The 15,813-nt window shown below is 40.3% G+C and overlaps 1 protein-coding gene across 1 annotated transcript in view; it reads left to right on the forward strand.

The window, feature by feature from the left end:
* Window positions 1–15,813, forward strand: part of SLC16A10 (solute carrier family 16 member 10) — a 99,380-nt gene that overhangs the window by 58,863 nt on the left and 24,704 nt on the right. Inside the window, exon 3 of the mRNA XM_006205662.2 lies at window positions 1,524–1,986. Coding sequence (XP_006205724.1) covers window positions 1,524–1,986 — 463 coding nt within the window. The remainder of the gene's footprint in view (window positions 1–1,523; window positions 1,987–15,813) is intronic.

A 15,813-nucleotide genomic window follows, 5' to 3' on the forward strand; every position in this document is an offset into this window, starting at 1 on the left:
ATGTTTGTGATGAGAACTATGTTGTCAATGCTATTTTTAATATATACTTTGAAGAAGGCAGAGAAATATATTTAGATTTAGGTTTTTCCTTTAAAATTGTTAAATAAAAGTAAATTAGCAGCTAGAGAAGTTAAGTGGCAGTTATCTGGAAAACTACTAATGTGGAAAAACTGATGCAGTGTGGATGAAGTATTTATATTTTGTTCTGTATTGTAGTATTATTATTGTTTGGGGTAGATGTCTTTTTTCACTAAGCAGACTAGAAGTAGGGCATAACCACATTTTTAGTATTTTTTTCACCAAGTATCTGGAATATAATAGCTGTTAAATATATATTTATTGAATAAAGCATGGGGATTCGTAAAGGGTGATCATAGTGAGGTAGGCTTCATTTGGGAAAGTCTGGGAGTGATTCTTGAGCCTGATGTGAAGTTGGTGCTTACTGTGGATTAATAGAGGGGGAAAGGGCATCTCAGAGAGAGAGGATTGCCAACAGAATTAACTTTATCAGATTTAGAGTTCCTTCTGATAACCTCAGCGTATTGCTCAGCTAGATATTGTCCAAAATTTAATTAACCAATTTTATCTTAGTTTCTAATAAATAGTTCGCGTTTACTACTAATAAATAACCTTTTGAATTGAACTTTTCAAAGGAAGAGAACTTTAATTTTCTTTTTCTCCTTTCTTAATTGTTTCAAAGAATGTAATGCTATGTTCCTTTACTTTTGTAAGAAGGATGTAATTAAGTTATTTGGTTAAACTATTAAATTCTTAATCCTTTATTATTCTCTTGACACTTACGTGCCCTAACACTTAAACCTGGAATCAGTAGTGAACACGCTTTGTTTAGTCCTCCTGCAATCAGAATGTGATTTCTTGTTATCTTGCACAACAGTGAGAGCCACGCAGTCCAGGGCGAAGGTTGGTCTGCAGCACTTAGGCCAGCAAAATGCGACACATCTGCTCCTCTGTGCAAATGATCCTGACATAACCCTGGGGAGGAAATAGCAAATGCAGCCTTTTGTTTGAATAGACTGCTTAGCAAGTGCCTGGAAAAACTCCATAAAATAGTGAATTTTCATAGTTAATTATAATTTTTAATAACTTTTATGGAGACTAGGCTTTTTGTTTGTTAGTTTCATCTTGGTCATTTTTACCGAGGCCCTTCCTGGCACTGTCCTTTATTTCTGAGTTGTGGAAGGCACACAGTTTTCACCCAGTGCTGCATGGTTCACCTGAAATCCATAGAAAAAGGGGGACGAATCAAATCACTGATGACCTTAGGGGTCTTTTTTCACATACTTGAGGCATTTTTTAAATTATTCATTCAGATTAAATTTAAATGTTAGTTTGTATTCTTGATTAATTAACTTTTTCACCTCTGTCTTTGGTTTTTATTTGTAGAAAATACATTGATTAACTTCCGTTAATTAACCCACTCTGTCTGACTATAAGGTTTTATTTTACTAAGCACATGATAAAAATAATGAAAGCTGCTTTCCGTCTTTTCCATCTTTGCACAGCTCCATCGAGCCTCTGTATTTGACCTATGGAATCATATTTGCTTGTGGCTGCTCCTTCGCCTACCAGCCGTCATTGGTCATTTTGGGACACTACTTCAAGAAGCGCCTGGGACTGGTGAATGGCATCGTCACTGCCGGCAGCAGTGTCTTCACAATTTTGCTGCCTTTCCTTTTAAGGGTTCTGACGGACAGCGTGGGCCTCTTTTACACACTGAGGGTCCTCTGCATCTTCATGTTTGTTCTCTTTTTGGCTGCCTTTACTTACCGACCTCTTGCTTCCAGTGCCAAAGAGAAAGACAGTGGAACCAAAGGCGGCAACAGATTCTCCCTCTTTTCCAGGAGAAAATTCAGTCCTCCAAAAAAAATTTTCAATTTTGCCATCTTCAAGGTGACAGCATATGCAGCGTGGGCAGCTGGAATACCACTTGCACTTTTTGGATACTTTGTGCCTTATGTTCACTTGGTGAGTATGCTTCTCTGGTTTTACTGGTAATGGATATTATTATTTCATACATGAAAACCTCTTAGAAGAGCAAGGTAGATCAGGTTGAAGTGGCCTTAAACATTATCCTGGTTGTATTGCAGGGACTCTGGAAAATTCAGGGTCTCCTGAGACAAAGTCAGCACATCCACCAGATCATTAAGCAGTGAATATGTTTCATGGGCTTTGGTATTTTAACAAACACCAAGCCTATATAAACAAAAACAACTTAAAAAAAAAGAGAGAGAAGGTGGCTAAAATGTTGGAACACAAGTAAGTCATCAATACAAAAAACTTGAGAGGTCACTTTTTCTTCAAGTGGCTTACAAATCACAATCAGGGACAGAGATGCTGCAATGATTTTGTCAGCATCAGTAAATTGTTTTTCAAAAGGGTGCACATATTAGTTACACAGTAAAAGCCAATGTCTTTGACACAAAGAAGCATTACATCTACTTGGGGGACACTTCTGGGAAAGTGGGAATTCTATTAAGAGGATTATTAGAGAAACGTTAGCAAGTTCCAAGTGAGAGGGGAGAACAAGGGTTTCATAGGAAATTAGGATTTCAAGTGCTCAAGCAATTTGTATGGTTTATTTCTATTTCAAAGGCAAATTTCAGCCTCTTTACAATGAAATAAGAATAAGCAGTGTCTAAAGTATTTGCCCCTGGCAAAATGTGCTCCAGAGTGCTTATTATGTTTCTTCCTTTTAAAAAAAAAAAACTCTTGTGGCTGAAAATGTATTTATAGTTCAACATAGTTGATAAATGATAAATAAAAAATGATACTAGGGTACATTATTCTTTTGTGTGAACTTGGATCCTTTCTAGCTTTCAGTCTACTTTTAGAATTTGTGCAGTTTTTCCTTAAAGTTTTGGCGCAAGTTGGCAATGTAGTTCAGAGAATTATTGGGCTCAAGGGGTCAGCTAGTAAACTGTATCATCAATCCGTTGTGAGTTCCTACATTTAGTTCAGAAAGGAAACCCAGAGGGAGGCGGTAGGCTGTCTGGGATCTAAGGTGATTCTGATTTCTCTGTTCTCCTTGTTCCCTTTGTGCTGGAAGTACTGAGGAAGCAGTTGGGATGACCAGTGGGGAGGCAAGGGGAGGACTAGTCTTTATTACTCTGAGCCACTTGGCATTTGGCAGAGACTGAGGTGCAAGGTGAAATGCTCTAGTCTGTGACCTCTGTCACAAAGGCAGTCTGTGGCCACATCTTGATCTGATAGTCCATTTTCACACTTTTACGAAGGCATAGCTGAACCATCTGAAGCTATTTTTTGTTGAAATATAGATCCTTTGTGGAAAGATCAACTTTACCAATTACCTCTTCTGTAGTTTCTGTAGTTAAGAAAACATTTATTGTCCTTCTCAGAAATAAGTAGATTAAAAAAAAAATTCTCATTGTTGCCACAAGAACACTCCCAGAGAAATTAATATCTCAGCTTTGCCAATACCAGACATTTATCAAAGGACAAGTGGTAGGTAATTATCTGGTTATTTCTGGGGATATAATTTTTTTCCCCTTCCCTTCCCCTCTGGTGATATAATTTGTAAATTAATCTCACATATATTATTTCATTTGACTCTCACAATAACCCTGTGATGTGGGCAAAATAAATAATGTCAGCTTACATTTTACAGAATGGAAAACAGATCCATCATTAACAAATATGTTAAGTGACTTCCTGAGAGCCACGTAGCAGCAGAGCAAGGGTTGGCTGCCTTGTGGTCTGCTTACCTGGCAGTAAATCTAGCACAGTCTGACTTTGGGGCGTATGGGGTCCCTTCCGACTGACCACCAGATATGTCCGTCTTATTGAGGGAAAAATGAATATGCCTGAGGAAATTTAATAAATGTGCTATTGGTCTTCTTAAATGAAATTTCATAGTGAGTGATGGGTTAGGCAGTGTTAGTTAACTGCTGTCATCAGGCGGCTGTGTACTGGACAGTACATAAAACAGTTAAGTCTCTGTTAACTCAGATAACAGACCAGGCCTTTTTCTGTTCTCCCTCCTTCCAGGCATGTTTTCTTAGAAAATATGTTGAATTTTTCATTTGGGATTTTCTCTTCGTAAGACTGTTTTGGCACTGAAAGCCATGTTGGAGAGCAAACACCAGACAGCTGATGCCATGCAGGCTGTTTAAACCTCATGTTTTGTGGGTACACTGAATTTGTCACTGTATTGTAATTTAAGGTTTGGATTATGGATACTTAATCCAGGCTTCATGTAATGGGAGAGTACTTTCCTCCTTGGAGGGAGAATAGATGTCTCAGATCTTTCCAAAAACTAGGAGACGATGTTCAATTCATGGTAGGTAAACCCTTCATTGGGTGTTGAAGGGGTTACATGTAAGGCACGTAACCTGTTCCGAAGGAGCATAAAATCTATTACATGTAATAATATAAGCAGTTACAGTTTATAAAAGACTTTTACATACATTGTCTTAATCTTCATGACAATGCAGTACCTGTAATGTGTCATCCTCATTTCATGGATGAGAAGACTGATGCACCGAGAGGTTTACAAACTTGTCCAGGGTTGCAAGACACAGTGACTGAAAATTAGTAGTGTAGTACTTTTATACACAAGGCATTATTGTGCAGTGGGTAAAGGTAAATAAAGGCTCTGAAGTAAGACAGATCTGGGTTTAAAAGCTGGTTTTGTCCCTTACTAGTTTCATAATCTTGGGTAGCCCCTCTAAGCATCAGTTTTTCATCTGTAAAATAGGGATTAAACCCAATTTTGTACAGTTGTAAGGATTAGAAAATCTATATAAAGTATCTATCCAGGTCTGGTATAAAAATGAGAGTTATTTAAACCTAAGACAGTGTGATTGTTGATTGACTGGTTTTAGTTGGGGCTACAGAAGACTCAAAGGAGAAAGATGATACCGTTTGGAAAAGTAGTTAGTAAAAGCTTCACAGGAAGGGAGTTGGTCCTTAAGCATGAGATTTGTTGTTAAAACTGGAGCCTTTTTCAACTAGGGGACTAATTTATCTATCTAGGTCTCCTTTGAAGATTCAGAAATATAGTGAAGTGCTGTCATGGTTATGTTAAAAATTCTTAAGATCTTTACTTGTTCATTAGACTATACATGATGATTTGAGAGAAAATATGTATGCTTTGTGGCATTCTTACTCTCAAAGCAAAGTTGGAAGTTTTCTTTTAGCAGTTGAATTTTTAAAAAAATGAAGAATCAGATTGCTTCCTGGAAGCAGTCAAATGGTCTCTTTTAGGACTACACACTTAAAATCTCATTGTAAGGATATGAATCCTTTTTTTTTCTTCCAGTTTTACTGAGATATAATTTACAGGAGATATAATAAGTTTAGGATGTACAACATAATGATTTGACTTACATACATCATGAAATAATGAGCACAACAAGTTTAGTGAACGTCCATCATCTCATGGATGTAAACTTAAATACAGTAAGGATATAAATCTTACAGATCACCTTAGGTTGATCTAGTAGCAGTGGCTTCAGTTTTTATGAATTGCTCCTTTTGCCTGAGAGTTGTTTTGTTTTCTGGGTTAAGTTTTTATGGCTCTTCCTCATCCGGTTTTCCTTCATTAGCTTCCAGAAGCACAACGTGCTCTTAGTTTCCTCCTACCTCTCCATCACTCCTCCTTAGTTTCTTTTCTGGTTCCTTCTTGTTCACCCTGATCCTGAATGTCAGTATGTTCTAAGGCTTGCCCCTTGGTCTTTTTTCCTACTCATTCCAACTGATGGTTTCATCCAGTCTCCTGAGTTGAGACGTCACATATATCCCAGACACTCGAGATTTGTATTTCTAGCCCAGACCTCTCTGCTGAATTCTCCACCAGACTTTTGTAGCCAACTGCTTAATATCTCCACCTGGATGGCTGCTAGATGTTTCAGGTTTAACATTTCCAGTCCTGAAGTCCTGATCTCACCCCCACCCGGACCCTGCTCTGCTCCCAGCCCTCCTCCTCTCAGGAGATGGCAGTTCCACTGGGCCCAGAACCTTGGAGTTGTCCTGGGCTTTTCCTTCTCCCACACCGCACTCCTGATCCAGTCTGGGAAGCCTGCTGCTTCTCCTTTCACAGTGAGTGTATCCAGCATCCGTCCAGCTGTCGTCATCCTCCACTGCGACACCTCAGACCAGGCCACCATCACCCCTAGCCTGGGTCACCACAGTGGCCTCCTGCCCGTCTCCCTGCTTCTTTCCCTGCCCCCTGCAGTCTGTTCTCTACACAGAAGCCACTGTCACTTTGCTGAAAATCCTTCCATGGCTCCCTATTGCTCTGAGAATAAAAACTAATGTCCTTAGAGTGGCCTACAAGGTCCTCTGTGGTCCGTCCCCTCCTAATCTCATCTTCTCGCTACTCTGGCTTCTTTGCTATCACCTTTCAGTGAGGCTCACCCTGACCACCTGGTTAAAACTCCCACCTTGCCTCTCCCCTCCAAAGCATTCCCAGCCCCCCTCACGCTACTCTGTCTCTCTCCAGAGCACTTCATACCCGCTAACATGTTATGTAGGTTACTTGTGATGATTCTGGTTTGCTCCCTGTATGTTTACCTCTGCTAGAATGTGAACATCACAAGGCTGAGGGTTCTTCCCTGTCGTGTTCAGTGAATGACGCCAAGCACCTAGCGCAGTGCCTAATGTACAGTGGGTGTCCAAATATTTGTCAAATGACTGAATAAGTCCAGAGTGATACTGTACAAGCAACGTTCATTTCCTCAACATTTTGATCTTTAAAATTCTCTACTTTGATACCAGAATGACGTTTCATTTGTTATACATGTAGGACATTATGGTAGCAGATTCATTCAGCACTTAATGAGTAAGCTCAAACTCAGCAGACCTCAGACTGAATAACACTAATGCCACCCGTTGATGGAGAGAAGTTGATGTGTTTTGCTTTTGAGCCAGAGCTTTATGTGCATGTTGAAATTAAAACTTGACAAATGGAAGAGATTTCTGAGTCTCTGGCACTGTTGTTAAGTGTATGGAAGGAGGGAGCAGGAGTTCTTGTGGCCATCCGCATTAACAAGGAAAGCTAGACGACTGGTGTCTGCTCTGCTGTAACAGCTGAAGCTCTCCAAGAGCGCGGGGTGGTGTGTGAGTACGGAATGGGGATGCAGGGGTCGGAGCCTGACCCAAGTCCGCGTCGCTGTGATGGGGCACTGACTACAGCCGCGTGAGTCAGATGACTGATAATGCCTACAGATGACAACAGAGAAAACATTCTGTCCTCTGTACGGGGTGATGCCTTCACGTCCCTCCATCACTACTCGCCTTGAAAAGCAGCTATTTAGCGCCTCTGTTCTTTAATTCCAGAACATATGCAGTCAAGTTCTAGTTTTTAAGCTTTGGCCCACGTAGTTTTCTGTCAGAGAGAAGATGACTGACTCATGTGTTGAACTCTGCAATGTGTGTTTAGTAACCTGCTTTCAAAAAAACTCCATAAGATGAAAGTGTGCCGGTTTTGTGGTAGATAATAGTAGTTCTCAAGAGAAAATCTGATCTGGTAGAACGATCCCATTTATCTGATACTGTGATTAAAGCAACATCATTTACCTGCTAACAGGACAATTAAGTTGACATGAAGTCCAGTTGTAATTGGGGACAAACAAGTTGTATTTTTAAACTAGCAAGGAGATTTTGAGGCAAACAAGTCAATAAATGGGGCGTGTAGTACCTCAGGAGATATTTTATGGCTTTGATTAATGCCAGACGCTCTGGCGGGTCAGTACTGGAATGTGGCTGCTGGACCTCACTGGCCAGGGCACCTCTGTGCATGTGGTGGTCGCAGCAGGAGTACTGCTCCAAGCCAGAGCTCAGGGCGCTGAGCCGTGCAAATAGGAAGCACAGACACGCTTTCATCTCTCTGTGGCTTCCTCAGAGGGAAAGCCAGATAACATTTGTCGAGAATCTATCATGTGCGAAACATTTTCACAAAATCTTACAGCCATCACAGGGATGGGTATGGTAAGTGTAATAAATAACCATATACTTGCACCTAAGGAAATGACTTACTTAGTAAAGTAAGCCATGCTTGTTGGGAGTCACTCACTGAGTTGTGCTCAGAGCTGGGATTTGAACACAGGTCTTAGACTCTAAATCTCACATTCTTTTTATAAAAAAGTCTGCTTGTCCTTCATCAAGTCACCTCAAGGGTGGAGTGCTTGCTGCCTGTTGTCTGCTGCACTGGGCCTGGACAGAGTTTTCTTTGCCTTGCGAGTTTCCCCTCTCTTCTCTGAGAAATAGGAACAGAGGCAGTGTGGGACCAGCCTAGCACTCAGAGGTTGCTGCACACCACGGAGAGGACTCCCGAGGAAACGGGCTACTGAAGTGAGAGGGTATCTCATGTCCTCTTTCCTGCCCCCACATCTCCTCTTCTAGTGTCTAGTATGTTGTGAATATAAGAAAACTGAATTGGTTTTCACAGCCCATGACAAGCAGAACATGGAATACACATAGTTCATGTTCAGTTTTATTTCTTACAGTGAGCATTAAACATAGCAGAAGAAAAAATGGACAGTGTATGAATTTATAGCAAGTGCTATCTTATATTTGATTAATAACATAAGTACTTTTGTAGGGAAATGGAAAAAAGCAAATGAAATTTAGTGTTACATGTAAACTCTCTGAGGCCACTGGTGAATCATTAAGTGTCCTGAGAAAGCCCTAAAGAGTTAGTGTATTGGCAAACTCATTCTTCTCCCTTGGATAGGTTTGTTTGTTTTTCTAGCTATGTCTATACTGCTTTTCTTTTTATTGAAGTGTAGTTGATTTACAATACTAGTTTCAGGTGTACAACATAAATTCAGTATTTTTATAGATTATACTCCATTAAAAGTTGTTATAAAATATTAGCTATATTCCCTGTGCTGTATAATGTATCCTTACAGCTTATTTATTTTATTTTTTATTTTTATTTATTTATTTTTTAAACTTTTTTTATTGAGTAATAGTCATTTTATAATGTTGTGTCAAATTCCAGGGTAGAACACAATTTTTCAGTTATACGTGAACATACATATATTCATTGTCACATTTTTTTCACTGTGAGCTACCACAAGATCTTGTATATATTTCCCTGTGCTATATAGTATAATCTTGTTTATCTATTCTACATTTTAAAATCCCAGTTTGTCCATTCCCACCCCCTGCCCCCTTGGCAACCACAAGTTTGTATTCTATGTCTATGAGTCTGTTTCTGTTTTGTATTTATGTTGTTGTTTTTCTTCTAGATTCCACATATGAGCGATCTCATATGGTATTTTTCTTTCACTTTCTGGCTTAGTTCACTTAGAATGACATTCTCCAGGAACATCCATGTTGCTGCAAATGTCATTATGTTGTCGGTTTTTGTGGCTGAATAGTATTCCATTGTATAAATATACCACCTCTTCTTTATCCAGTCATCTGTTGATGGACATTTAGGCTGTTTCCATGTCTTGACTATTGTAAATAGTGCTGCTATGAACATTGGGGTGCAGGTGTCATTTTGAAGTAGGGTTCCTTCTGGATATACGCCCAGGAGCGGGATTCCTGGGTCCTATGGTAAGTCTATTCCTAGTCTTTTGAGGAATCTCCATACTGTTTTCCACAGTGGCTTTCCTTGCTTCCCTCTCCCACTCTTAATGATTTAGATGTCTTCTTTTACAATTTTGTGTTTATTCTATTTGTAATTCATGGTAGTTTTCTCCTTTTCAGTTATGAGTTTCTCATTTTTGTAGCATCCTTCTTCTTTTCTATATAGTGTAGACCTGTCAGTATTTCTTTTAGCATGGGTTTAGTGTTGTTAAACTCTTTTAGTTTTTCCTTGTCTGTGAAGTTCTTTATCTCTCCTTCTATTCTAAAGGATAGCCTTGCTGGATAGAGTATCCTAGGCTGCATCTTTTTTTCATTCAGGACTTTGAATATATCTTGCCACTCCCTTCTGGCCTGTAGTGTTTGTGTAGAGAAATCAGCTGAGAGCCATATGGGGGTTCCCTTGTAACTCACTCTTTGTTTTTCTCTTGCTGTCTTTAGGATCATTTCTTTATCCTTGACTCTGGCCATCTTGATTATGATATGTCTTGGTGTGGGTCTGTTTGGGTTCTTCCTGTTTGGGACCCTCTGAGCTTCCTGTACTTGGCTATCTGATTCCTTCTTTAGGTTTGGGAAATTTTCAGTCATGATTTCTTCAAATACCTTTTCAATCCCCTTTGATCTTTCTTCCCCTTCTGGAACCCCTATTATGCGTAGATTGGCTCACTTTATATTATCCCACAGGTCCCTTATATTGTTTTCATTGTTTTTCATTTGTTTTTCTCTCAGCTGTTCTGATTGGGTGCTTTCTGTTGTCCTGTCTTCTAGGTCACTTATTCGTTCCTCTGCATTATCTAGCCTGCTATGTACAGCCTTTAGGTCAGCTCTCATCTCAGCAAATGAGTTTACTAATTCTGCTTGGTTCTTCTTTATAGCTTCTATTTCATTTTGACATATTTTATATCTCTAAACACTATTTCTTTTAGTTCCTTCAATACTTTGATCACTCTTTTTTGAAATCTTGATCTAGTAGGCCATCAATGTCTGTTTCCTTGATCGTGCTTTCAGGGGATTTCTCTTGCTCTTTTAATTGGGAGTGGTTCCTCTGCTTCTTCATATTGCTCATATCTCTCTTGCACTGTGGCCAGTGGGCAGGCGGGTCACTCTCCCTCCCGATGCTCCGCAGTCAGATGCTTTGCTTGGGTGAGGCAGATGGGAGGATCGCGCCCCCTCCCTCTCCCGGCACCGGTCGCTTCGCTGCTCTGTGCAGCTGCCTGCTCCGCCTCCGCGCTCTGTAGGCGGGCTTGGGGAAGACCGTGGAACTGCCCCACCCCTGCTCCGTGCCAAATCTCAGCTCCTTGTCTGTCTTGGTGGTGCGAGTTCTCTGAGGTGCCAGGGCAGAAAGATCCTATCTGCCTCGGGCTGTAAACAAGTCTCAGTGCTACCTAGGAGATTGCGGAGCCTCTGGGTGCAGATTCAGGGCTCAGCCTCGCCCCTGCCTGGGCGCTACGCACAGGAGATGGCAGCTGTGACTTAGCCCCACCTCTCTTTTCGTGAGAAACGCCAGTAATAGCACCATGGGTCATCTGAGGAGACAAAGGCTATGGTGTCCCTCCCCCAGGGCACACCAGCCTTGTTGCTTTGCTTTTTTCACAGTTTATGGGGGACCGAGGTTGTTCTGCTCCGTATCCCCTCCCAGCCATGGCATGCAGCACCCTGCAGTCCCCTGGGGCTGCCTCAGTGCAGCTGCCCCAGTCGTCCGCCTGGCTTGGGCAGCCTGTCTAGGACCCCAGCTGCTGGCTCACATCTCAGGCTGGGTGTCGCATGGACCCTCTGTGTCTGTTTATCTTAGTTCTGTCGGTCAAGGGGTGCTCGGGGCAGATCTGAGCCTTGGAGGCTCCCCCTCCATCCCGTTGCCCTCTCTGTTGGAGAGGGGAGACCCAGCAAGCTAGTACTATTCCTCCTTTGCTGCTCCCTCCCTGTGGGGCAGGTCCTGTACTGTTTTGTTTTTTCTTCTTTCTTTTTCCCTTTTCTCCTACTAGATTTTTGGTGTCTTTGTCTTTCTAAGAGGGCGATGTTCCTTCGGAGTTCAGCAGGTGCTCTGGTTGGCTGAGTAGGTCCGTAAATGTGAGTTTTGGTGTATTTGTGGGAGAGGGTGAGCTACAAGTGTCCTTCTACTCTGCCATCTTGCTTCTCTCCTCACAGCTTATTTATTTCATACATAATAGTTTGCAACTTTTAGTCCCTTGCCCCTCCCCTTTTCCCTCTCCCGACTGGTAACTACTAGTTCTCTGTATCTGTGTAAATTTCACCAGTTTTTTTAATTTTGTTTTTAAATGTCTCTGGTTTTATTTATTAGAATATATTTTTTAAACATTTTTTATTGATTTATAATCATTTTACAATGTTGTGTCAAATTCCAGTGTAGAGCACAATTTTTCAATTATACATGAACATATATATATTCATTGTCACATTCCTTTCTCTGTGAGCTACCATAAGATCTTGTATATATTTCTCTGTGCTATACAGTATAATCTTGTTATTAGAATATATTTTTGAATAATCTCAAATTCTAACTCTAATATGGATATTTGCTTAACCCTCAAATCCTTGGATTAATATCAGATTAAATTTTGAGGGACCTAAATTTAGCTGGTAAGGGTCCTGTCATGATTTTTATATCAACTAGAAAATAAACTGTTACGATAGAGGATAAATAAAAATAGAAATCTTAATTTGAAGACTCTTCCTTTGTGAGGCTATACTTGAGCACGGGCTTTTACCCCAGATTTACCAGGTGGCTCTATTGGGTGGAGAGAGTTGTCTGACCCATTGAGAGTACATTTCTGCTAGTTTAACCTTGTCTCTAAGTTCTGGGACATCTCTTTGGAAAAGCCCTCGTAGACACTAACTCCAAGGATTACAGAGCATTGGAGCAGGGGGCTTATGTATTCTTGCCATAGGAAAGTGTCTTTAGATCCAAGGAAAGTTTGAGGGCTGCACATCTCTTACGCATTAGCCCCCAGAAGCCCACGCCACATTGTCCACTTTCTCCTTTGCTTTTCTCCCCATTTTCTCTATCTAGTCCCCCTTCCTTCCAGCCTGTTGACAGCTCACATGTAATCAGAAAGTTTATAGTCCTTTGTAACAAACTGGAGAAAAGCTCACTTAGTGGTAGGCAGTGCCTACCATTTGGAGGCAGAATTGCAAACATGGACAGCTGGTGTGCAGTTATGCAATCCAGCTGTGTCTGTGTCCATGTCAGATTGAACTGATTGCTTCGTACAGTAACATGGCCAGAACAACTGTAGCATTCATGCTTCAGAGCATGGTTTAAGATTCCGCATACTCTGTCCTCATGGCCATGCAAGGGTTTGTTTCAAACTATAAGTTTCTTTTAAACAAGTGTAATATTTATTGATTTCCCACATTTTTATGAACATTTAGTTTATAAGAAGCTCCCACAAACATTATCTCTCTTTGGAGCCTCGGGGCCACACTAGAAGGTGGCTAGGATCAGTGTTTCCATTTAGCAGGAGAGGAACCAGACTTGGGATCTTAAGACAGTTTGTTCAGGCTTGCAAGGCTGGAACGTGGTGCAGTTGGGGCTTAAACCTGGTCTTTTCAAGAGTGTGACTTTCAAGTAAAACATTTAGGTGCCTGCAAAAAAAGTATGACAGTAATCTAGGAGTTGAAGGGAAATATAGGTCATTTAATTGCACTTTAAAAAAAAATTAAATTAACATTTTTTGTGGGGGAGGTAATTAGGTTTTTTATTTATGTATTTATTTTAATGTAAATACTGGGGTTGAACCCAGGACCTTGTGTATGCTAAGCATGCACTTTACCACTGAGCTATACCCTCCCCCACACTTTTTTTTTTAAGACTGGTAAAGGAACTAAGGCTCAGAAAGATTAAGTTGCTTGCCAAAAGTCACATAGTTATAAAAGTGGCAGAGCCAGGTGTAATATCCAAGAATATCCATGGGAAATAAGTGGAAGTTTGTTGTAGCCTAAAATGTAAACATGTACATAGCAGAACCAGAATTATTAGAGGACTGAAATTTCTTCACCTAACATAACCCTTTAGTCATTTTATAAGGTTCATTTTCCAGTCTGAAGGTTGCTTTGCCATTTTGACACAGTCCAGTTCTTCAAAGTTGCCAGTAACAGTTGTACTGGGTTTGTTGTCTGTCTTTCATGGATATATTTAGAGCTCAGGGTCAGGCTGTTATGTGGCAGTGCCCTGAGAATGCAGGGCTTATAGCAGAACCCTTGTAAACCAGAAGTTCTTGTGTATTGGGCCAGGACTGGCTGCTGAACGGACCTCTCTTGCTGTGTTTATCTGTGTCCTCTCTAAGGTTCTGACAGGGGAAAAGCCTTGGGGCCCATTACGCGTCCTCAGCCTTGGGGATGATGGATGCAGGGTTTTGGAAACATTTTAAAAATGATTTACAGTGGAGTTGTGTAATCTGAAGAGTTGCCCTATCTCAGTCTTTTTGGCAGCCAGATTAAAGGTAGAGCTGACATTTTAATTTTGTTTTTAGCCTGGAGGCTAAACACTAGATTCTAAATACTAGGGGCTAAAGTTTCATTTTTTCCTTCCCTTCCTTCTTTCTTTCTATTAGATTTTGGTTTATTATCCTGATTATCTTTATTGTCGCTTTGACTTTTTTTTGGCTATGCAGAATGTTTTGGCACTTTGCAAAAGAAGAAATAATCACATTGCTTTTTCACCAAGATTTTTAAAGTAATTTTTGTTTTTCTGTTTTTCATTAAAAAAATAGGCTTATGACACAAGAATACTTCTTTGTATAGTATATTAATTTAATTATCAGAATTAGGCATTGAGATTCACTGTGATTATATACACAGATGCCCATCCCCTACATATTTTTTTGTAATGTGGTCTGGGAATGTTTTGCTGTTCATTCATTTTCATTTCCTTTCATTCATTCATTCTCATCTCAGTGAACTTCCAGAAAAAGTATGGCAGTAATTACTTTACACATAGATTTTCTGATTCAACTCTTAAAGCAGCCTTTCATGAGGAAAGCAGGAGAACTGAGGAGAACTGATACTGGTTCTCCCACTAATAGATAAGAACCTTGATGATCAGAAAGGTTTTATTTTGCTCAGGGTTGCACAGTACATGGCAGGGATGTTATTAGAACAGAATAAAATGGGTTATTCCATTCTGTCACTGTTGTTTTTCTTTTACATGTATGTGACTTCCTCTAATTACAGCTCAGTTGTGCAGATTCAAGTTGACCAGATTCAAGCATTCATCCATTTGACTGAGTACCTGTTGGGTGTCACTGGCATTCTAGGTGCAGGGATGCGGTGGTGAGAACAGATGTAGTGTCTGCTCTCACCAAGCTCAGTGAATAAGTAAACATAAATAAACAAGGTAGTTTTCAAATAGTAATACTTCCCTTGAAGGAAACAAAATGAGATAGAAGGTGATGGTGGGAGGTTACTTCAGTTTCGAAAGTCAGGGACAGCCTCTTTGAGGGCTGGCAGTAGGTGCATTCTCTGGGTGAAGGGCAGTATTAGGTATTTGGAAGACACAAAAATAAGACAGCTTCCTATGGTCTGTGAGAAGCCTATGACATAGAATTTCTCTAGTTTCTGTCTTCAAGGCCAGCCAACAGTTGATGAATTTTTTAAGCCAGCTTATTTTTATCTGATGTGTTATATTAAAATATGCATGTTAAAAATTAAAAATTCTCGCATAGGACCCAGGCATTGCTTTTCCTCCAGATACTTCACTACTTACATCTTCTAATAATACACTTCCTCAGTTCTCATGTAGTTATTATGTGAGTGAGTAGACATCCTCTCTCCATCACTTTATCCCCACTTTTTTCAGATATTTTCAATGGTGTCTATGCTTTTCTTGCTTTTCTAACCTTGCATTTATTTCCCTGCAGATCTCAACATCTGCTGCAATTTGACTGCTCAGGTTAGTGAAAATTTGCCCATTTATCAGTTTTGTGCCTTAGGCAGTATTCACCAGCATTCTCCTACTTGAGATGGATAAGGATCTTTACTTCTGGCCACTTGTGACTCACTAATGGGGAGGTTAAGTATCTACAGAACTCTCATCAAAACAAGCTAGTTGGGGTTTTTTTTTTTTTTGAGTATTTTTTCCTTTCAACTTGTAATACACTAGCATAGGAACATGATAGGAGAACACTCCATAATTAATATGTAAGAAATCTAGAAAACCAATCATCTACAAAGACGCCAGAACAGAGCTGCTGCTTTTGGTAAGGTGGAGTAAGTTTGTCA

This window comes from Vicugna pacos, chromosome 8 (assembly GCF_048564905.1).
Source record: "Vicugna pacos chromosome 8, VicPac4, whole genome shotgun sequence".
Taxonomy (NCBI): Eukaryota; Metazoa; Chordata; class Mammalia; order Artiodactyla; family Camelidae; genus Vicugna; species Vicugna pacos.